Here is a 24780-nt window from a genome sequence, read left to right as displayed (position 1 = left end):
CAACATACACATGCTATATATATATACATATATATATATATATATATACATATACATATACATACATATATATATATATATATATATATTATATATATATATATATATATATATATATATATATATATATATATATATATATATATATATATATTAGGGCTGTCAAATGATTAATCACATAATCACATCCAAAATAAAAGTTTTGTTTACATAATATATGTATGTGTACAGGGTATATTTATTATGTATATATAAATACACACACATAAATTATATATTTAGAAAATATTTAAATGTATATACATTTATATATTTATATTCTTATATTTTATATTATATATAAATATATTTAATATATAAACATAACATATTCTTCTTAAATATATACATGCATGTGTGTGTATTTATATATACATAATAAATATACACATTATAAATATTTGTGTTGTTTTTTTTATACTGGCTCGTCCGCCTCAGACTTTCATGATTTTTCATTTGACAGCCCTAATATATATACATATATACATACATATATACATATATATATATATGATTAATCATTTGACAGTATATATATATATATATATATATATATATATATATATATAGCATGCAAAACAAAACAACATACACAATACCAAGATAATACCAATAACATTAAAAATATATATAAATTAATAGTCAAACAAGAGCGATCCTGATTGGCCCCTTGAAGTTCTTTGTAGCCAATGAAACTGCACATCACTGCCACGCGAAAGACTGTCAGGGTAACAGCAGAGATTTGATTTCATGGGGCGAAAAAGGAGCTGCCAAAGTTAACACTGGAGTGAAATTTGTGTGGAAATGACAAGAAAGTGACCCAGCCAGCAGCTGTGGTATGAATAAACGGGATTATTTCAGGATTGGTCTTCAATTTCGCTGTCTTTAGTAAGTAAGCTAATGAACGCTGGCTAATTAGCTTATTACTCTAGCACGTATAAATCACCTGCTGAAAAGCGTTTTGGTAAGATATGTATGATTTATTGATATTTTTGTGCAAAGGGTCTAAACCTAAAACAAAATTCAACTGTTTCTATAAATTGACGTTGTTGTTTACACTTTAAATAAGTTAGCTGTAACGCCCATAACACTAATGAATGTCATCTCTGCTTCAATGACAACATAAACACCGCTTCATATTTAACTGGCATGCTTATTTTTTCCATAGGATTGCATAATATAAGGGTTTGCAAAGGCGTGTTAAGCGCAGCTTAAATAGAAGTTCGTCTGTTAACACTTTACTCACAGAAAAGTTCAGACTTTTTGACACTTTACTTGCTCTCTGTCATTAAAGAAAACAAAACCGTTTATGTTTTAAAAACAACTAAACCCATTCTCTATAAACTGAGTGTGTCTTTTTAGAAATGGGAGAGAATGAGAATGATGATGGACATCAGTGCAAGTATCCTGTAAGTATCTTGCATCTCACTGTCTCAAATGTTATTTTTTGTAGCAGCTGGATTGTTATGCGTAATGAGTCTATCATTATCAGTTCATGTACTTTGCTGATTGTTTGTCCACTCCCTCTTTTTTTTAAAAAAAATGTACAGTATGGTGTTTGAAGAATGACATGAGAATGAATAGGCCTAATTAATGACAATATTTTTAGTTTTGCTGAAGAATGTTAGATTAGTGGTTGAGCTGATAGATCCCATAATTTTTTCAAGGGGAAGTGCCTTTGTGTTTTTGCACATGACAGGAAGCAGCTGAGAAAGCACCGTCCTCTTTGAGTCTCGTTTGAGCTCAACTTTTAAGTCTGAATAAAATAATAAATATGATTTCAAAGAAACCCCACATGAGCTGTTTTTTTTTATTATTGTATTGTATTAATGGAAATAAATTATACAATACAAATATAAAAGGGTGATTTATCCAGAGGGTTTTTTATTTTCAAACCAAAAAATAGACATAATTGTGAGTGCGTCTGACTGTTTGTGTATTGTGTATTTCCTCAGGCTATTATCGGGAGTGAAATTCGTTCCCGTCTGCAGCAGTTTGTGGAGGAGAGGATGCAGACCACCATGGTACACTGATGTGTTTTCTGAATTAAGACCTGTTCACACCAAGAACGATAACTATAACCGTGAATATATTAGCATCTACACGCCAGAGCGCCCACCACACACCAGCTTATTGGTGAAAGGAAAGTGATGACGCTAATCAGTAGATATGGGGATTGTTAGGAGGCCATGATGGTCCGAGGCCAATGCGCAAATTTGGGATTTTTAATGACCATGGAGAGTCAGGACCTAGGTTTAAAGTCTCATCTGAAGGATGGTGCTTGTTGACAGTATAGTATCCCCATCACTATACTGGGGCACTAGGACCCACACAGACCATCAGGTAAGCACCCCCTGCTGGCCTCACTAGCACCTCTTCCAGCAGCAACCTAGTTTTCCCAGGAGGTCTCCCATCCAGGTACTGACCAGGCTCAACCCTGCTTAGCTTCAGTGGGCGACCAGTCTTGGGCTACAGGGTGATATGGCTGCCACAAGTATTATAAGCAAATGCTGCAGTTCTGCTGTCTGTTACTTTAAATGCTCAAGTGCTTTAAAGTCAGGTGGATTGTGATTGGCTGTCAATGGTTTTATCTTTAATCAGATGGAAAAACGTGATTCCAACGATATTGTTCCTTTGTGTTGTTATCGTTATAGTTGAGATGTGGGGCTGTCCTTTTTTTAGAACATTTTTTAAAACCATATCGCTATCGTTCTTGGTGTGAATGGGCCCTTACTCTGGAAAGCTATTTTTTCCACATTAGTTTCTAGTGCAAAGGGAACTGCATTTGACTGACTCAGATCAGCTGTAACAAGTTACAGAAGGTTAACAATGTTTCTGTTGACCGATACACCCATTTTAATGAGAAGATTATTTCTTGTAGCATATTTGCCAATATTTTTTGCTCTGTTACGGAAAGTGTGTTTTGATGAAAGTATATTTATCAGTTTTCCTGTAATGTCAGATAATCTCCCTTATCTTATGTTTTTGTGACTGTTGTCTGTTCCAGCTGACGGGTGTATTGATCGGTGCCGTGGTGGCTGTGTGTCTGATAGGAATCTCTGTGCTTTTCTTCTACCGCAGATATAAACTGGCGAGTATGTTTCACTTCTGTGCTCAAAACAGAACTGTATACTGGCTTGAGCATCATGTTGTTTTTACATTGTTGCTCAGTTCTGATACTTGAATAAGTGTCTTGTGGTCATACCGTTAAAAATTTTGGGGATCAGTACATTTTTTTCAAATGTTTTTGAAAGATGCTCACCAAGAAAAACAGTGATATCAGCCATTACTCCAGTCTTCAGTGTCACTTGATCTTTATTTTTTTGTGGAAATATAAATATTTGTAACGTTTTTGGATGTCTTTACTGTCACTATTGATTGATTTAATGCAGCACCCTTGCTAAAGAAACGTGTTCATATCTGACCACCAAACTTTTGAATGGTAGTGTATAACTAGAGTACTGCTATTCGTTATACTTTTGCTTGTGTGTGTTTAGATCAACAGGCTGGTGTTCCTCGCTATCGCTTCAGAAAAAGAGATAAAGTGCTTTTTTATGGCAGGAAAATCATGAGAAAGGTGGGTCACGCTGAAATCCATTTGCTTACCTGTTCTATTTTGTGATTAATAGTCACATTCACAGTAGTCTATTTGTGCTGAAAGACTAATAGATGAGTGTTCAGACTCTGACTCTGCAGGACTTCACAAATGCACATTTATAGGTGTAATTAACTGACATCAGCTGAAACTTTAGTCTTCGTCCACTGGAGGGCAGCATAGAGTGTGGCATTTGGCCATACTGTATATGTGGCACCTGTATGACTAACAGCCTGCTATTTTTATTTACTCTCCATCCTTCACTTTTTCCTATTTTTCTATTTCTATCTTTCAGGTCCAGACCTTGTCCTCGACACCATCCTCCTCTTCGGTGTCTAAGCAGCGCTCTCGGAAGAGGCCTAAAGTTCTCAGTATAGCACGCAGGTTTGTTTAGCTTCTCACATACCTAATTTTTACAGAGCATATGCCATCTCGTTTTATCGCCCACACAATTTAAATCAGGAGCTGTCTGATCAGTGCTTCTTGTATGACTCCTGCTATGATGTCATGCAGGATCTTGCGGATCAGGAAGGAGCCGCCCACTTTGCAGCCCAAAGAACCCCCTCCCTCTCTCCTGGAGGCAGATCTCACTGAATTTGACGTGCAGAACTCAAACCTGCCCTCAGAGGTGCTCTACATGCTCAAGAACGTCAGGTGAACAACTCTGACCCTGTGGGGTCATATGATCGCAGCTGCACTGCATACAAATCCCATGGTACTTTTTCAGCCTAATGAAATGTCTGGTGTTCATCTAAAGATGAATGTTGTTCTTTTTCAGGGTACTTGGTCATTTTGAGAAGCCTTTGTTTTTGGAGCTGTGTCGGCACATGGTGTTTGTGGAGCTGCAGGAGGGAGAGGGGCTGTTCAAGCCCGGGGATGATGACGACAGCATTTATGTGGTTCAGGATGGAAGGCTGGAGCTTTGCATTCATGAGATTGTAAGGATGAGCTTTAAAAGTAACTTTTGAAGTACTCCATCATTACAGCACTGGTTTAGAGAATGTCAGTTGACTCGCTCATCAACTTCATGCACATGGCTATTTCCCACTACGCTTTATTACAGGCTAATTTATTATTTAATCTCGAGTTAAGGCTACATTTAACCCTAGGTTAAGAAAGGATTGTCACTTGTAATTTTAAGAGGAAGTAAGCAAGTTTGGGATCAGTAAGATTTGTAGTGTTTTTTTTTAAAGAAGTTTCTTCTGCTCATCATGGCTGCATTTATTTGATCAGAAATACAGAAAAAAACAGTAAAATTGTGAAATATTATTGCAATTTAAAATAATGGTTTTCCATTTTAAAGCTGAATTTTCATCAGCCATTACTCCAGTCTTCAGTGTCACATGATCTTTCAGAAATCATTCTAAAATGCTGATTTAATATAAATATTGGAAACCGTTTTGCTGCTTAATATGTTTTTTGGAACCTGTGATACTTTTTTTCATGATTCTTTGATGAATAAAAAGTTAAAAAGAACAACATTTATTCAAAATATAAATGTTTTTTTTTTTTTTTTTAAAGAAATTAATGCTTTTATTCAGCAAGGATGTGTTTAATTGATAAAAAGCGATTAATAAAGATTTCTATTTTAAATAACCACTATTTTTTTTTTAACTTTATTCATCAAATAATCCTGAAAAAAAAGTATCACAGGTTCCAAAAAAATTGTTTTTTTTTAAATTAAGCAGCACAACTGTTTCCAGCACTGCTATGGGTGCACAATTTCAAGTGTGAAAATACAACTAATAAAATAGTATTTTATTGTGTTCAAAATCTTAGTGGGTTTGAACCACACAGCAACTGATTTATGAACAATCACCATAATTTCCTTGATTAACCTCTGTTTATTTCACTGGGTCTGTCCCTGCAATAAATTCCCTGTAGGTCACTTTGAATAAGAAGTGTCAGCTAAATGGCATATGAGTAATTAAACTTGGTGCCCTCCACTAAAGTTATTATATTATCTTTCTGTATGTGTGTCTTTTAGGATGGCACAGAGCCTGTGGTGAAGGACGTGTTGCCCGGGGACAGTGTTCACAGTCTGCTCAGCATTCTAGACATCATTACAGTAAGTTCTCTGTCTGCCTTCCTGACGACTTATCCAACCCCAGTGCACTGAGATTAATTTTGGATCTTCCCTTTCTCTCCAGGGTTATCCTGCTCCCTATAAGACTGTGTTTGCTCGTGCAGCGGTCAGGTCAACCATACTGCGTCTGCCTGCCTCAGCGTTCCAGTCAGTGTTTGAGAAATACCCAGAGACGCTAGTGAGAGTCATACAGGTACAGAGGGGCTTGAACTCTGGCGTGGCTGTCTGCATCAGTGTGACCTCTAGCTTACTGAACATCTGTCTCAACCACAGTGTAATCATTGGCCGTGTTATACACCGTTTTTTTTTTTTTTTTAAATCATGTTTTTTCCCCTAAAAAGTCCACTTTTAATGTTCACCAAGGTTTTATTTATTTTTGCCAATGTACATTTAGAGCACTATATGAAAGCACAATACACACCATAGTTCTTCGGTGAAGCCAAGTAACTGAATACTATGGGCTTCCAAAAAATAAAAATTATAGAAAAATTAAGCCAATATATTATGTTATATTGTTATATTATGACTAATATATATGTGTGGCACCGATATGTGGCCTATATTAAAATTAAATAGTACTACATATAAATTGTTGTTGTTGTTGTTGTTGTTATTCTTAATATTATCATTATTATTAACATTAGTGATTGTAATATTACAATTAAAATTCTATACAAATAAACTAAATAAATTAAAACTAAATAAAACATTAAAAGCTAAATGGTTGTCATAAAGTCATTTTAAATGTTACACGTGAATTTAGGCATCACAACATTTATATAATATACAGTATGAAAATTTCATTTTAATATTATTTAAAGATTACGTTTAAAAGTGTTATTAAGTTGGTTGTGCTTTTAACTTTGAGTGTTTAGATAATGGAAAAAGTAATCAAAATAGCAAATAAATATCCAATATTGCCTGATTCAGATATATAAAGAATAATATTATTATATGTAATGTTGATGGTTACTGATACAGTAAAAGTGACAATTTTTGTATGTTTTACATTCTTCATCGGTGGTCTGGCTGTTTTTTCCCATGATACGTCTCATTTTACTGCATTAGCACTGGCATATTATTTGTGAGACCACAAACTGTTATTTACAGAAATAACTAAAGTAATTTACAAGAACGACAGTGTTAATTTGTGGCTTGTTTGTGTCTGTTTAGATAATCATGGTGCGTTTGCAGAGAGTCACTTTTCTGGCACTTCACAACTACCTGGGACTGACAACCGAGCTTTTCAATCAGGTTGGAGCAAGAGTACACACCTACATCTCAGCATTATTACTTAAGGACACACACACACACACACACACACACACACACACACTAAAAAACTAAATCTCAGTATCACTTCTAAAATATGTGCTTTTGTCACACACACACTCTCAGTGTTATTTCATGCTATGTTAACCCCCATCAGCATTAATCACTCCTGCACTGGAGCCATAAAACTCAGCTAGATTGAATAATATGGATCATAAGACTTCGGGTTTCATTTAAAGGACACTGACTTTAACACCCTCTGGGTGGAAAGCTCCCATCAGCCATCACTTCATGTCACAGCACAACCCTACACACACGTAATTCTCTCCTCATTGCATGGACAGGCCAAGGGAGTTGTTTTCCGTTTTGAATAAAGTACTTTTGGCTTGCACTGTGAATTTGAGTGCTCTCCCATCAGCTATAAATACAATTTAGTCCCTGCTGCAGACAAGGTTACGTGACAACACAGCATAAACTCTGTGAATTTCTCACACTTATCATTTTGTTATTTTCTGCTTTTTTCATTTTGTGATGTTTATGATGTTCTGATGAGAGTGTAAAAATGAATAAGGTTCAATAGCAAATAAGGATGTTAAAAAGAAAAAAATATTTTTAAAACTTTAAGTATATTCAGAAAAAGTTATGACTTCAGTTTCAGTCCGGCTGTTGTATGGCTTTAGAAGTCGCTTAAAACAAATTAATTACACTTTTATGGTATTTTTGTATTAGTAAACAATAGCAGAATTTCTAAAATAAATAAGAAAAAAATGATTGAATTAATTAACCTTGATACAAAAAAAATTCTGTCACTTCAGTGACCCATAAATCATTGTTATGAGTAATTAGGAGTCTATGATTTTTAACTAGTTAAGACTTCTTTATTGAATTCATCTTTCTATGGTGAAAGACACCAGACAGTCTATGGCTGTTACTTTAGACCAGGAGAATTGTTTAATATGTGCCAGATGCTTGTAAGTGTCTATCTGAAGATGTGTGTGTGTGTGTGTGTGTGTTTAGGAGAGACAAGCAGTGCCACTGTCCGCAGTAAACAGTGTGCTCACTGAGGGGAGTCCCAGCAGAGTCCCACGCAGATCCCATTTTCAGACACAAACAGAAGACGAGCACCTGCAGGGCTTTGAAGAGAACTTGACAGACTCAGGTACACGTGTACTGTATATGTGTGTGTATGTGTGTGTGTGTGTGTATATGTATGTATGTTTGTGTATATATATATTAAACACACAACACACACGCAAACATACATACATACACACTTTAGATTATGTGTGTATATATATATATATATATACACACACACACACACATACAGTACACGTATGTGTATTACGCACAGTATACATGTATATTCAGATTTAGATTAATTCACTAATAAATCCTTTATAAAGCCTCTACAAATGTTTCTTGAGCACTAAATCTGCATATTAGAATAATAACTGAAAAAGTAGCTTTGTTATCACTGGAATATATTACATTACAAAATAGTATTTTTTTACAATAATATTTAACAATATTACTGTTTTTATTGTGTTTTTGATCAGGTAAATGCAGTCTTGGTGAGCATAAGAGACATTCAAATACATTGCAAAAATCTTACAATCCAGGATGGGGACCCTTTAATTATTACAGACTAAGCCTTACCCTAAGTTAAAAAAAAATTGTCTTTGTAATATGAATATTTTTGCTTCTAGTGTTTTTGTCAGATTTTGCTTTCATCTATGGATAGTCCTGAAGTCAGAAGCAGTGTTTTTTTTTCACAAAAAGATTTATAGAAATATTGTACATGGCTGTTTTGAAAGTGATATAAATGTTTCATCACTTAGATGGAGGGCAAGCTGGATCATATGAAAACACGTCCACAGCCGTGCGGAGGTCTCGCTCGGTCTCCATGCCTGTAGAGACCTCAGGTAACAGATAATCTACCATCTGTCTGTCCACTCCACACATATTTGCTTTTACAGAGAAATGACACCTCTAGTACTAAACTCAACAAACTAGATCTGGTTTCTATGTGTTTGTGTGCAGGAGTGGCAGGAAATGACCTGAACATGGCCTATGAACGGGCCCGAGTCACCATAGATGATACTCCATCCAGTTCTGTCATTCACAAGGTTTTTTTCCTCCTCCATCTGATCTCTCTCTCTTTCTGAATATCTCTAGATATTAAAAAAGATGTTGATGTTTTATGCTCTTCAGTCCATTTTGAAGAAGAGTGTAACCATGCAGCATGCTCCGTCCACTGTGATTCACTACATAGACAATGCACCACACTCTGACGTTCCCCCTAGTAAAGTGGGCGCCATTTTCCAGGCTGCCAAGAAGGATCTGCTTGGGATTTTTCAGCTGCAGGTCAAAATACATCTCCATTAGTGGGATATGAGTTCATGGTTTATTTATGTTTAGACTGATTTATGTGTTTGTGTTGAATATTTTTATCCGTGCTGTGTGTGTCCAGGACCCCAGTTTGCTGGAGGGGAGAGTAACGCTCCATCAAGTTAAAGCTGGATCTGTTGTAGCTCGCCAAGGAGATCAGGTCAGACGTTGTACAGAAAATGCATATGAACTGGCTAAAAACCCAGTGAGCTGAGTGGCTGTTTGCTGCCTATATATGTGTTCACAGACAACATGCTAACCTAAATGGTGACCGATTTGAGATGCTTTTCATTAACATAGAATTACATAAGGATGTATACAAAATGAGGTATCTTAGAAGGGGGCGTAATATTGATGCCAAATTTTACATCAGCCAAAAATGCTGTCTAAACATGGAGCTCAATAGATTTTGAAATCTGGCCAGTGTGAATAGCTAGGCAATGTCATTTGAATGGATTTCTAATGTGTTACTCTGTCCAAATGATTTGCTTGGCTGTGTGTCCTCAGGATGTAAGTGTGCAGTTTGTGATCTCGGGCACGCTGCATGTGTACCAGCGGATGATTGATAGAGAGGTGGACACGTGTCTGTTTGTGGCTCACCCAGGAGAGCTGGTGGGTCAGCTGGCCGTATTGACGGGTGAGCCACTTATCTTCTCCGTACGGGCGCATCGGGACAGCAGCTTCCTGTCCATCTCGAAAACACACTTCTATGAGTAGGTTTTCAGTCCACGCTTCTAATGTTAGTCCGGGTTTTTTGCACAGTCTCTTTAATCTGACATGCACTAAAATTCAGTAGTTTGGGGTCAAGGGTTTTTCAAGTAAATCCTGCTCTTTTGAAAAAAAATTTATTTAAAAAAGAATCCTGTAAAAAATGTATTATGGTTTCCACAAAAATATCAAGCAGCACATTAAAATAGACAACACTTATTTAACATTGTAATAATAATAAATGCACCCTTTGTCTGTAGAATAGCCTTCTTTGATTTTTTTTTTTTTGTTTCATCTTACCGACCGCAAACTTTTAAATGGTAGGAAGGGTCTGTTTGACTGATATGTACAATTATCCATTAATTGATATGGCTAGAATAGACTGTTATGGAAAAAATAACTTATGTTCAGATAATTGCTTAGTCTCATCCATAACTGCTATATAGAAAGCACAGAAAAAATTAGCAGGAATTTAATCATAATTTCTTTCTGGCCACAAGTAATAAGTCCTTTATGTGCAAGTGATTTTCTTTATAATTGGCTTATTTCTGTGCATGTGAAATGAGTATCACCTGCACCAATAGTAGAATAATACATAGTTATAAGTAACTTTTTAATCCAAATTTAACTTCTTGTTGACATTGGCAGGCATATAATGAACATAAGAATACTCTGGCTGCTGGTTTTAATGGTTCTCCAGCTGACATGTTGATCCGCTCCCATATTAATGTGTGTGTTGTCAGGATCATGCGAGCTGAGCCCACGGTGGTGCTGAATGTGGCTCATACAGTTGTAAGAAGGATGTCATCTTTCGTCAGACAGATTGATTTTGCCCTTGACTGGATGGCTGTGGAGGCGGGCAGAGCTGTCTACAGGTCCAATTCATTTCCTCACATATTTACTGGTTACATTTTTTTTTCTCCTTTCACCCTATTTATTTTCTCTCAACCTTCAACCTCTTTATTAGTATAAATAAGTACCATTAGTGCACTGCTTGGCCAAATGTAACCTTTTAATTTGCAGGCTATTAATTTTTTACCATTTCACCTGCATCCAGTTGCAAAAAGTCTTACAATGAAGACAAGCTCCCTTGGTTTTTGAAATTATACAGTACTGTCCAAATATATATATATATATATATATATATATATATATATATATATATATATATATATATATATATATATATATATATATATATATAATATTTCGAAGGAAATTAATGCTTTTAACTAGCAAGGATGCATTAAATTGATCAAAAAACAAAAGATTTCTATTTCAAATAAATTATGTCCTTTTGAACTTTCTATTCATCAAAAAAAATCATGGTTTCCAAAAAAATGTATGATCATGTGACTTGAAGACTGGAGTAAGGACTGCTTAAAATTCAGCTTTGCCATCACAGGAATAAGTTACATTTTAAAACATATTAAAATATAAAACAGGTATTTTAAATTGTAATAATATTTTGCAATACAAGTGTTTTTACTGTATTTTTAATCAAATTAATGGAGCATTGCTGAATGTTAGGTACTTAAAAAAAAAAAAAAAGTGTTTTTACTGTTACATTCGATTCAAATAAGCACCCATTGGTCATCTGCATGTCCTCATATTGGCAATGTGTATATATAATATTTAATGTCTTTTTAATAACTCTGATTGCTTCCAGATAAAATAGTTTTGGCGATGTGTATATATTAATATTTAATGTCTTTTATAACTCTATTGTTATGATCTTTTTCTCTCTTCTTTTCTTGTTGATTTTTTTTTATATTTTTGGACTGTGTATGATATAGTTAAGTTTTTTATTTTTTTCATAAATCTTCTATGATAAACGACCTCATCCTTTCTCCCTCTTTTTCTCTCTCAGGCAGGGTGATAAGTCTGACAGTACTTTTATAGTGCTCAGCGGCCGCCTGCGTTCCGTCATTATGAAGGAGGATGGGAAAAAGGAGCTGACTGGAGAGTACGGTAGAGGAGATCTCATTGGAGTGGTGAGATTTTCCACGTGCACAACATATATTGAAATACAGCATCTTCTTGTCATGTGTATTTTTTTATTTTTTTTTTTTTGTTTTGTTGTTGTATATATATGTATGTATTTATATATTATTAATAAAGTCCTGAAGGGCTGTATAGTCACCAGTCAGCATCCCGGACCAAAATTTGTTTTATAAATTTTTATAACTTTATATTTTGCTAAGATGACTCAATGATGAATCTGATATTGTTCCATGTTATATAATGCTGCATATGTACTATATAGAAAGTCATCCTTTTGTATGCAAGTGTTTGCATCTCCTAGAATGGGTTTGGTGACATTTACTGGCATTGGTGTATTTAGTGCATTTGTGCCCCCTAATCAGGCGTGCATTAGAGAAACTTTCAGTATCTCCCAGTAACTAGTAACTCATCATTCATAACGTTTTATTGTGATTGGCTGATGCCATTTGCGTCTCCATGGTGACGCCTATGCTGCTAAGAATACCTGTCCATGTCGATGCCATGGTTACGTTGCTGGGAGAACAGTGTTGGTTCATTGTCCATGGACGTGAGTGATGTGAATGAAAGCCTGATTTGATAATCCAAATTTAGTCTCAGTCAGTTTTGTTGGTGCTGATGTTTGCTCTTGTATGTGAGCAAAAATATTTTGTCTAAATAACAGAAATATACTGTATGTCTAAATTAGGAGCTGTTTTCTCTTGTATGTTTGTTAAAATATTTTTTATTTTCTTTTTTGTGAATAACAAATTTCAGTTACTTGCTGAAAGCAGTTGTATGACTTCAGAAGAATTTGTAATAATGAAGTCATACAGTGTTATTTTATTATTATTTATATCCTATTTTTTATATATTTATTTATATTTTGATTTTGAACTAACTTTGATTTTTATAGTATTGGTTTCCATTTTATATAGCTTAAATATTTTTTTTTTTCCAGTTTCAGTTTTAGTGCTTCAACCAGAACTATTTATTTCGGTTAGTTGCCAAAGCAACATTTAAAATTTTTCTTTTAAGCTTTTCAAGTAATATTTATAGTTCATTTTATTTTAGATCCATGACACTTACCAAAAACTATTTTTATTAATCAATAACAACAGTGGAGTCATGTGAACCACCCCAATTCTGGGTCAAATGTCCCTTTAATGCAGTCTTTCTATTTTTTAGGTTCTTCACAACAAATACTTGTAAAATGTAAAAAAATATTAAAATGATTCTTTTCAAGCAAATAAAGTTTTTCTGATGTATTTGTACCTAAGCAAGCTTCAAAGTCAATCAGTTAATTGTGTTTCCATGCATTTTTTGTGTGTGAATGCAGGTGGAGGCTCTGACCCATCAGAACAGAGCAACTACGGTTCACGCTGTTCGGGACTCAGAACTGGCTAAACTACCTGAAGGCGCTCTCAGTTCCATCAAGAGGAAATTCCCACAGGTATGTCAGCCACACTGCATTTGCTTTATAGCCAGAAACTACAATGATGAGAGTTTCTCTGGCCTTTCTGTGCCTGTATAAAGTCAGTTTTGTTCTCTCTATTTGATCTCATTAGGTAGTCACAAGGCTTATTCACCTGCTTGGACAGAAGATACTCCAGCAAGTTAATGGACCGTGGACAGGTGTGTGTGTGTGTGTATGTGTGTGTAAAACTATCAGTGTTTCATTTTCATTTCCTGCATTAAAGGCCAAGGTTTCTAGACTCACTAATGCATAACAACTAAATTGTATCTGTATTTTAACGTCCAGCACGCAGTCTAGCTCTACAAACACCTGGTAGTAAATGGGACGTGGGGAACCCTGCCTCAAACCTGTCCACTGTCACTGTGCTCCCGGTATCAGAGGAGGTTCCTCTGACTGCGTTCACGCTGGAACTTCAGCATGCACTCTTAGCTATCGGTGAGGATGCTGTATTTATATAGGTTTTATATCAAAAAGTTGAGAAGGTTTACAATTGGAGAGGAAGTTTAAGTCAAATTTATGTCTTCCAGGCCCCACTCTTCTCTTGACTAGTGACATCATCAAACAGCGCCTCGGCTCTGCTGCGTTAGACAGGTACAGCATCAGAGTATCATTGGATAATAGCTTGAAATGTTTATATGGAATCAAATATTAGTTTATATAAACGTGTGGCCACTTCCTCTATCCGAATATGTAGATTCACTGTTAATACATGCTGATTTTTAGGATGAGTGTATTTCAGCTGCCTGAAAACACCACACTCATCTTTTTTTATTTTTACATATTAAAGTAGTCGTTTGATGAGAGAGATGAAAGCAGTTTTGTGATATGTAAATGAACAACACAATTAACCGCATAAATAAATAGTCCACATGAGTCCTGTCCCTCTAACCCAGCATGAGATCTTCATTTCTCCTTGTCGCCGATGTTTGTTTCTGTTGTGGTCTGAGTTTGGGGTTTTATGTTTGAATTTAATTTAGAAAACGTTTAAGTGCTGATACTGGCCTGGTTTTTCTCAAGAATATTGACAAGGTCTCATCCATCACGTGTTTATTGGACAGTTTAACAGAAGTAGATCCACAGAGACAAGGATCCGACACATTTATCAGTAGCTAGAACAGGACCCCAGACTGTAATGCTCACAAATAATCAAATATATAAAATCTGTGCAAAATCTAGTCCTCATTAGAAACTCAAATTTCGTAGCAATGTCTTTGTTAAATTTCACACGGTCTTAAATGAAGCAATATTTGTTTTTGTTTTTTAGAGTGCATGTCATCATTACATACACTAACATTCCAAAATTTGGGAGTGATAATATTTTTGTGTTTTTGTTTTTGAAGGAAGTCCCTTAAGCTCACCAAAGCTGCATTTATTTAATCAAAAATAACATGCATATTATGAAATATTATTACAATTAAAAAAAATAAATGTATATTTTAAATAACAATTTAAAACCGTTTCTATTTTAAAGCATATTATTTATTTTTGTCATAGCAAAGCTAAATTTCAGCAGTCATTGCTTCAGTCTTCATTGTCACACGAGCCTTCAAAATTCATTCTAATATGTTGATTTGGTGCTTAAGAAATGTTAATAATTAACATTATTATTATGATTGTTAAAAATGGTTGTTCTACTTAATAATTTTGTGAAAACAGTTCAAAAGAACAGACACACAGGGATACTGTCCACTGTAAACACTCTATATGCTTTGAAGAATTTCTCAATTAACAAATATCCATTTTAATCTTGGATGAATTCTAATCTTGGACAATTCTAACCTGACTCTTTGACTTTGACATGTTTATAAATGGCATAAGTTCAACAATCTGCATTTTTAGAAATAACTTACTATATAGGGAACAAATCAATTTATTTGCTGATACCATGAGAAGTAGCTGAAAATAGTCTCTCTCTCTGTATGCCAGTGTGCATGAGTACAGGTTATCAAGTTGGCTGGGTCAGCAGGAAGACATCCACCGCATAGTCCTATATCAGACAGATGTGTCACTCACTCCATGGACTCAGCGCTGCATCAGACAGGCTGATTGCATCATCATCGTGGGACTGGGAGAGCAGGACCCAGCCGTGGGAGAGGTAAGATGGTGTTACATCATCACAGAGTGAAAAACGCTTAAGTGAACTGGTGCTAAAATTCACATACCAAGATTCAGAGCTGTGGCTACTTCCACTGCAAATAGAAGAGTCTTTAATATAAAACCTTTTCCAACTCAAATGAAATGGGTTTCAAGGCCTGTAATTTATCATTCGCTCAGGATGGCAGGTACTTTTATAGGTTGAGCCCAAAAAACATTAAGTCATTTGAACCATAACGCACTGGGCTAAAAATTGCCCCTTATCTTCTGTACTGTAAGTCACCGCTGAACTGCTCTGATCACAGGCAATAATAAACCATGTTGGTGGGACTCCAGTTAAACTGCTGGACTTACTCAGTTCTCTTCCTAGAGAGCAAGAGATTAATTATTTACGTGCACGAGGGAGAGAGGTTTTAGATATCCAGGGGTTTCGACAGTCCAGCCTGTGCATTTGAAGTTGGATCAGAGGTCTGGGGTAGAGCAACATCCCTGTTGATCGTGTATGTCCTGCAGGCTTTAAAGGGTACGATCACTATAGCGCTGCTCTTTGAATCAGGGACTCAAAGCCCTGATGTTTTAAACAAGTCTGAAATGGGTAATTGTATTCACATGAAAAGAATTGAGAGAGGATGTGGATGTTAAATGCACACGGGCCCTTTCCAATCAATAATTATTCTTTTGAACAAAATGACCTTCTGAAAGAAATTGCTATGTTTTTCTATTATATTTATGGATTAATTCTGTATTCAGTGCTTTCTATTAAAAAATGTCTGTGTCTCTTTGTCTCTCAGTTGGAACGTATGTTAGAGGGGAGTGCAGTGAGAGCGCAGAAACAGCTGGTGTTGTTGCACCGTGAGGACGGCCCTCCTCCCAAAGGAACAGCCGAATGGCTCAACATGCGGAGCTGGATCTCAAGGCACCTTCACCTATCCTGCCCCCACAGGGTCTTCTCCAGGAGGAGCCTGCCAAAATTGGTGCAGCACTCAATATTACATCATGGTTTCACTGAAATAACTGCATCATTTTGAAAGCCATGCAATGGTCTAGCACAGGGGATTTCAGACTTTTTGATGCCACAAACCCCACAATATGTTGCAAGACATTTTATTTTATTTTATTTTACTTTACCCCTTAGCACTTCTTGTGACTGCTACATTTTAAATTATACATTTGCTAACATTCTATGTATTTAAGACACTCTTGATATTCCTGTCAAGGTTCCCAGGCTGCTGCTGGTGTGTCCTTGAACTCCATTGACTTATGTCATGGCAAATCTTAGTCTTTTTTATCATATAGCAAAAAAAGAAACCACAAAGTATAACCAATTATAGACATTTTTTTTTTAAGAACTTTAAGAAATAAAGCTGCCTTCTTTTTTGATCTGCTGCATAGCTAAGATAGAAATAAATTAATGTAATTTTCTAAATGAATTTAATTAATTAAAATTTGTATGATTGGCAACAAAACAATGTTACCAATAAAATTACATGGTTCTAGGTTAAGTTCTTAATAAAAGATTTTTTTATTTTTTTTTTCTCCTCCCAATAGTGGCTATCAAAGTGAGTTGTGTTGGCAGCTCTACTAAGGGTCTGAGCATGTGAGATTGATTGGTAGGTCACAATATTTTTGGTGAGAGTGGCGAATGGAGAGCATTTACAATGCCAGGATCCACCACTGATGATCATTTTTTTTATTATGAAATTAAATTCTGTAGTAATTTTCATAACTTGTCGTTCTTCAATCAGTTTCTTAAATACGAAGATTGGTCTAATTTGAATCTGAAGAGTACAATTGCCCATTTAATAAAATGGGCAGTGTTCCTGTGGCTCAGTGGTAGAGTCTGTGGGTTCAATTCCCAGGGAACACACATACTGATAAAAATATGTATAGCCTGAATGCACTGTAAGTCACTTTGAATAAAAGCGTCTGCTAAATGCATAAATGTAAATGTAATAACTGCTAGTTGGTCAGACTAGTTCTTAAGTCACATTCTTAACATAGTGAGTGAGCTTATATAACCGGCCCCTGATTTTGGCATAGTGCTGGTCTAAGTTCCTCTGTCATTTGTGTTTTCAGAGAGAAATGTACCAGCGTGTGTTCCAGAAACCCGCCGATCGCCACTCTGATTTCTCACGTCTGGCCCGTGTTCTTACGGGCAACGCCATTGCGCTGGTGCTGGGGGGCGGAGGAGCCAGGTATTTACTTGTTAAACCTATTAAACCTATAAATAAAACTATGAAAGTGAGGAAAAACACCTCCACTATTTGAATGCATTTCCACACTCCCACTCTTGTTGACACTACACTGGCATTTTCCTTAAAAAGCCCTTCACCACCCCCTCTCACTCTTTGTTTAACCTCTTGCCTCTGTTGCTCTCTTTCTGTCAATTAAATTATTTTCTGACAGCTTCTGTTTGTCTATTCTGTCTTTTTCGTGGTTGGCAGGAGGTGTTTAAAGGTTGGTTGCTATTTTCTTCCTTCATTCCTTTGTGTAGTAACCTGTGATTGATTCTGTGTACAGTGTTAACTCTTCCCAGTTCCTTCAGGGTAGAAAACCCTTAAAGTGTTGATCAGAAAGAGAACGACACAATTTCAAGTTGTTGATTTTAATCAAGCCATATTCACTTACTACCTACTTCCCTTCGTCCCAGGTGGCACATAAGGCATCAACGATTTGTTTCCGCTTTTGCAGCATGCTGTGCTTCACCCCATGTCTGACCCATCTCCTTTAGTTCTGCCATCACTGTATGTCTCCATGTTGTTTTTGGTCGCCCTTGTTTTCTTCTGCCAGTTGGTGTCCATCTCAGGGCAGTCTTTTATTATTTGAGCTGATTTTGATGTTTTGAACATGGTGGGGACATTCCATGCTCCAACATGGATACTGGTTTGGGCCCAAGTAGACTATCTTTCATACTCCTGACTTCCTTTCATCAGTAGTCGTCATGCTGCCAGTTTGTTGGCTCAAGTGGTTGTTTGGACAATGTAGCAGCACAGAGGGAGCCGTATTTGGGCATCATAATTGTTTTGGACCAATAGAACTGAACCAAAGTGAAAGGTTATGTATTGACTGGTCTTGTATCACTGGGTTTATTTGTCCCTTCTTCACATTTTCCCTCTTTCAGGGGCTGTTGTCAGGTGGGCGTCATTCGAGCATTGAGTGAGGCGGGAATCCCCATTGATCTGGTGGGCGGCACCTCGATCGGTTCCATGATGGGTGCGCTGTACGCAGAGGAGCGTAGTTACAGCAGGATGAAGATCAGAGCCAGAGAATGGGCGATGGTGAGAGACCACTTTAATGTTAAACACTCAAAAACCTGAGACGAACCTTGTGCTACTTGAAAATGCATCTCAGTGCTCACAAAAAAATATGAATCAAACACTTTTTCTTTTCATTTTTCCTGTTCTCTCTTCTTTACCTTTCTTATTCATTTTATTGTTTTCTGGTCCTTTTTCTTATTTTTTTCCTTTTCTTCATTCATATTATTTTTTCTTTCTATTTTTCATTTTCTTTTCTTTATTTTTTTCTATTCTTTATCCTTTCCTTTACAGTTTTGGTTTACTGCACCTTTTTTCATTCCCATTTACTTTTCTTTGTCCTTTTAATTTTCTTTCATTTCTATTTCCTGTCATTTCCTTTACTTTTTATATTCTTTTTTTTATTTTCCTTTAATTTTTATTTCATTTTCTTATTCATTTTCACTTCCTTTCCTGTTTCCTATTCTTTTTTTCTTCCTATTTTACTATTCTTTTATTGTCCTTTTCATTTTCCTACTCATTTTCATTTCCTTTCCCTTTTCCTATTCGTTTTTCTTTACTTTTTTCTATTCCTTTTCTTGTTTCCTTTCCTTTTCCTTTTCATGTTTCTATTAATTTTCATTCTTTTTTTTTTCTCAATCCAATCTATTGCTTTATTTTTCTCCCATTTAAAAGCCTATTAAATTGGACACAAAAAGCTATTTTTTCCCCTTTCTTCCTCTCCAGGAAATGACATCAGTGTTTAAGAAAATGCTGGACTTGACCTACCCTATCACTTCTATGTTTTCTGGTGCTTCGTTCAACTCTAGCATTAATGCTGTCTTCAAGGACAAACAGATAGAGGTAGGAAACTGGCTCTTTTTGGCTCAAAGAATCCTACACTGGATCACAATCTGCCATATTCAGCAGCTTAAATGTGTTTGGCTTGTTTCCAGGATCTCTGGATCCCATATTTCAACATCACCACAGATATCACTGCCTCCGTGATGAGAGTGCACACTGACGGTCCGTACTGCCACATACTCCACCTGCATTTATGAGCCTCTGCTTAAACGGGATAAATGTCTGACGTTTCCTGTCCCTCCATCACAGGCTCCCTGTGGAGATATGTGCGTTCCAGCATGTCTCTTTCTGGTTACCTGCCACCACTGTGTGATCCAAAAGATGGACACCTGCTCATGGACGGAGGCTACATCAACAACCTGCCTGGTGTGTAGTAGGACATTAGCTCCCCGCAGTAAAAGACAGTCAAATCCCAGTGTACCATGACAAACACACTATTTCATATTTGCAAATCTACTTAAATAATGTAGCTATTGCCATAAAGTCTGGACCAAGATTATCTAGCTTATTCTGGCCAAGGACCACCCACTTAGACAGGAAAGATCTGTCTGGGGGAGGGTTCTAAAATAGTCGAAACCCCAATAATAAAACTTTCATGAAACTTTGAGCCATTTTTGTGTGCAATATGCATATGACATTCAGTGAAGAGACTGTGGGCGGACTTGAGTGTGCTGTCAATGGCTCAGCTCACTACTATCAGAGTTTATCAGATCTGAAGAATTGGGTAATTTTGGTCTTTTTGTAATAATGGTGGTTCATTGTTGCTGAGGTTGTTGTCTTCTCTGCCTGTTTCAGCGGATGTGGCACGCTCCATGGGTGCCAAGGTGGTTATTGCCATCGACGTGGGCAGCCAAGATGAAACCAACCTCACCAACTACGGGGACGCCCTTTCTGGCTGGTGGCTGCTATGGAAACGGCTCAACCCACTGGCTGAGAAAGTCAAGGTGAGGGAGACATTAGTCAAGTGCAATGTTTACTTAATTAGTTGTGTTTTCTAAGGCAAGCGGTGCAGCCACATTTGATGATGCATCATACATCACTTCCCTATTAACAATATGGACCTTTTTTGCCTGCAAAATTTTGCACATATGACCACACCTTAAGTGTCAACTTTTTGTGATTATTAAACGTTGACACACAAGTAAGACTTTCATCATCAAATGAATGATAAGTGCAAATGGAGACGAGGTATGTTATTACTTTAAGCTATTGGATTTATGATTTTTACCCCACAGATGATAAAACAGCAAAAATATCCCATAGATTTGCATTAACCTGAGCCATATTTACATACTTTTACATGCATAAGCACTTGAATTTTCTTCAGGAATTGTTCAAATCTAGATTCTTTTTCTTTTTTTTTTTTTTTTTATAAAGTTTATTTAAGATCTTGAGAAGTGTATGTGGCTGTTTCAGGTGTTGAACATGACTGAGATCCAGGCCCGGCTGGCTTATGTGTGCTCAGTGAGACAGCTTGAATCTGTTAAGAATAGCGAATACTGTGAATACCTCAGACCTCCCATCGACAGATACCGCACACTTGAGTTTGGCAAGTTCGATGAGATTAGCGTGAGTTTTTTTCTACTTTACTTTTTTTATCTTCTGCACTCTAAGTATTAAGTCTTTGTTCTTTGCTTATATTGTTTTTGGTTGGCCTCATGTGTTTGTGTGCGCATATAGGAAGTGGGCTACCAGCATGGGAAGACGGTGTTTGATGTGTGGTGCAGGAGTGGCGTGGTGGAAAAGATGATGAAGGACAGACATCAGGAGGAATTTCACAAAACGCAGAGCAACAATGTGAGCCTGGATCACCTGAAAGAGAGACTATTAAGTTGAAATGTGTCGAAACAGTCCTTCACTTCAATTTATTGTTGTTTCTGCAGTTGGTAACGTGTCCAAATGCTTCCTTCACTGATCTGGCTGAGATCGTCTCACGGATTGAGCCAGTCAAACCAGCTCTTGTGGATGGTAAATCAATGTTAAATCTCATAAGTTTACCTTTTAAAAGCACATTTGGCAGTCGTTTTCAGGGATTTTGGAATAAATTCCCAGCATATTGATCTGTTTTTTGCTTCTGCTTAGTTGGATGTCATTTAGTGTTGTGTGATTTGTGCATTAGGCTTATGGGTCGGAAATGTCTCCATGTTTCCCACAGATGAATCAGACTATCACACGGACTATGAAGAGGAGATGGCAGAGAGTGCTCTGTCAGACATTGAGCTCTACAACCATTACAGCGAGCACACAGAGGAGGAACTGACCGCAGACACTGTGAGTCTATAGTACACATGCAGACTCAAAGGGACATATTCTACACTTTTGTGGCATTTTATTCTTGTTTGTTATGACAATGATTTCTTGCACCAAAACAGTACTAATTTAAGTTAACATTATCAAACACTCTGATTTCAGTAAGTTGTGCAGCTGTGGTTCACCATTATTTGATTTATCTGAGCATACATTTTTGTCATGTCATTTCATTTAGATCCACTTTTAATGTTAGTGATGGTTTCTTAAATCTACATCAAAGAAAGAAAAAAATTCAACCTTCTCTCTGAATTTTACAATAGAAATGCTACTGTATCTTTAAGATGTCTGTATTTAAACAAGCATGGTTCATACAGATATTGAAAAGTGAACATGGTGAAATTTCTAAATAATCAGTTTGTCCCTCATGCACAAAAATTAAATGGGTGGACTGAAAAGGGAATTTTGAGTTTAGATTATACCGTTCCAAAATTTGGGGTCAGGAAGATTTTTTTTTACTCATACATTTATTGATACATTTATTCAGCAAGAACACAATGAATTGATCCAAAGTGACAGTAAATACATTTATAATGTTACAGAAGATTTCTATTTCAAATAAATATATTTCTGTTCATCAAAGAATCCGGAAAAAAATTTAGCATTATATTTAGCAGCATAACTGTTTTCAACAATGATAATGCGAAATGTTTCTTGAACAGCAAATTAGCATATAAGAATGATTTCTGGAGGATCATGTGTCTCTGAAGACTGGAGTAATAGCTAATGTTCCAGGAATAAATTACATAAAAATATATATTAATATAGAAAAAAATGATTTTAAATTTGAATAATATTTCACTATTACTGTCAAATAAATGTAGCCTTGGTGAGCATTAAAGGCTTATCAAAAACATATAAAAAATATCATACCGACCCCAAACCTTTGAAAGGTCGTGTATGTCTACATAGTACATCAAATGAGAAAAAGCCAAAAAGTCCTATGAATTCTAAAAAATAAACTGACTGATCACATTAATGCTTATGCCCAGGATGAAGAATTCGAGAGGTCTCACAGGCAGCGTGTGCGTTCTGACGTGGAAAACCTAGGGCCCGTGTCCTCCAAAACAGCACAGACCTCTAGCTCCAACAGTCCTCCAGCCCTCCACAAAAGAAAAGCACAAGAACTGAAACCCCTCCATCCCGACCACTGACCCAGATATCAGCATGGCAGTGAACAAACAATTTGAGGTTTGGCCTTCTGTAAACATTGCAGTCACTCCAAGTACGTCCAGGCCTTGAGGAACAGGGACTGAGTACTTTGTGTATTTACACAAGCCTTTTTCCCCTCTCATACAAAGAAATCCAAACAAAACTTTTATTGCTGCAATGGAAGTTTAAGATGGACATGCTGGGTAACATGGCATGAGGTTGAAATAATACCTGGCCTTGCATCTGAGCAGTAACTCAAGACTATCCAAGAGTGTCCGTGAAGTTTCATGCTGACTATGAACTCTTTTGATTGCCAAGTGTTGTCTTCACTCTGTCTTGAATTACTAGTTAATCAGTAGAGGAGGAAATTCCACAATTAAAACAATCAGCTACAACATTCTTTACAAACAGATTGGATTGCATGTTTGGCTGATTCTTTCTTCTGTCAATGAAAGTATCAGAAAAGAGCGAAATAAGGATTTGGAGTAAAAAAAAAAAAGAAAGTGATGATATTGAATATAGATTTCTCTGTTTATAAGCTCAGATGACCAATGTCGACTTTTTGTTTCATTTAAACATCTCAAAGACTGTTTGGCAAGTCGATTTGTCCCGCAGCTTGGCTGTTGCACACAGGTCAGTAACTCCTAGCTCAGGGGTACATGATCTATGGACAGTTGAGTGATCGATTTGAACTAACCAGCGTCGTATGTCATACCGAATGAGTCTGATTAGTTAATCATGCCTCTAGCTGCATGTGATCAAACAATACAACTAAGAAAAGCAAGCCTATCAATGCAGTATTTTTTATATTTCTTGTTTTTGTTGTGAAAATTACTGTATGATAACTGTAGTGCCTTTTAACATTAATACTAGCCATACAAGACAATGGGAGTTGGGTAATGGTCAAGAAATAGTCTAACAGTCTAATCACAATGCCAGTATTGATGTGTGATTTGATTGCCGCCATGACTAACTTTAATTTGGAGTTTCATGGTCATGCCATTGATTTTGAATCTTCTGGAACAATCATAATGCTGTATGCCAATAGTTTTTGCTCAAATCTGTTGTAACACTGACATAAAGCTAAAAAAGAAAGCACTTATGTTGTCAGCATTGGTTGTTTAGGGTCAGTTAGTTTCCAAAGTTAAAGAAACCACAGTATTGACATCTGAAAAACCAAATGAGAATATGCAATTGTTTTTTCAAATTGATGGGAGAATCTAGTGTCATTCTGCAAATGTCTTAAAATGTGGATTCCTAATAAACTGTATTTTGTTTTTGTCTTGAGTTCCAGTGTTCAAAGAACTCTGAAGATTTTGAAATATTTGTTTATTTGCATATGTTGCATAATGCGGGACGGCTCACATTTACCCTGTCTGCTGTATGCTGCACTCCAGGAGCCAAGTGTGCCTGGCGGTGATTATGAGAATGAATTATGGGATTCTGCTGTAAGTCCATGGTTTTTCTGCCTAATGGAGTTGCTGCCGTCTTCAATCATTGCTCGGTGCCAACTCTGAGCAAAACAGCCTCAGCAGGCTGCTGCACGTGAGATGTAATACACTCAGACATGTGATGAAGACGA

General features: G+C 36.4%; 1 protein-coding gene across 1 annotated transcript; it reads left to right on the top strand.

Moving 5' to 3' along the window:
- Positions 1 to 731: 731 nt before the first annotated feature.
- Positions 732 to 24485, top strand: LOC109100626 (patatin-like phospholipase domain-containing protein 7). Its single transcript, XM_042778814.1, has 36 exons — positions 732 to 927; positions 1402 to 1448; positions 1995 to 2063; positions 3047 to 3134; positions 3537 to 3616; positions 3930 to 4018; positions 4148 to 4288; positions 4413 to 4572; positions 5622 to 5702; positions 5785 to 5913; positions 6894 to 6974; positions 8010 to 8151; positions 8834 to 8917; positions 9036 to 9121; positions 9207 to 9359; positions 9466 to 9543; positions 9891 to 10096; positions 10835 to 10966; positions 11962 to 12085; positions 13411 to 13524; positions 13640 to 13706; positions 13834 to 13983; positions 14076 to 14139; positions 15475 to 15643; positions 16434 to 16616; positions 17719 to 17837; positions 18764 to 18920; positions 19623 to 19739; positions 19832 to 19901; positions 19989 to 20105; positions 20535 to 20683; positions 21156 to 21308; positions 21420 to 21536; positions 21623 to 21707; positions 21895 to 22010; positions 23039 to 24485. The coding sequence occupies exons 2-36, from the start codon at positions 1404 to 1406 to the stop codon at positions 23198 to 23200; spliced, it is 4077 nt and encodes a 1358-aa protein (XP_042634748.1). The 5' UTR covers positions 732 to 927; positions 1402 to 1403; the 3' UTR covers positions 23201 to 24485.
- Positions 24486 to 24780: the final 295 nt, after the last annotated feature.

This window comes from Cyprinus carpio, chromosome A21 (genome assembly GCF_018340385.1).
Source record: "Cyprinus carpio isolate SPL01 chromosome A21, ASM1834038v1, whole genome shotgun sequence".
Taxonomy (NCBI): domain Eukaryota; kingdom Metazoa; phylum Chordata; class Actinopteri; order Cypriniformes; family Cyprinidae; genus Cyprinus; species Cyprinus carpio.
The sequence above is the reverse complement of the archived record's forward strand: the minus strand, read 5'-3'. Positions and strand labels throughout refer to the sequence as shown.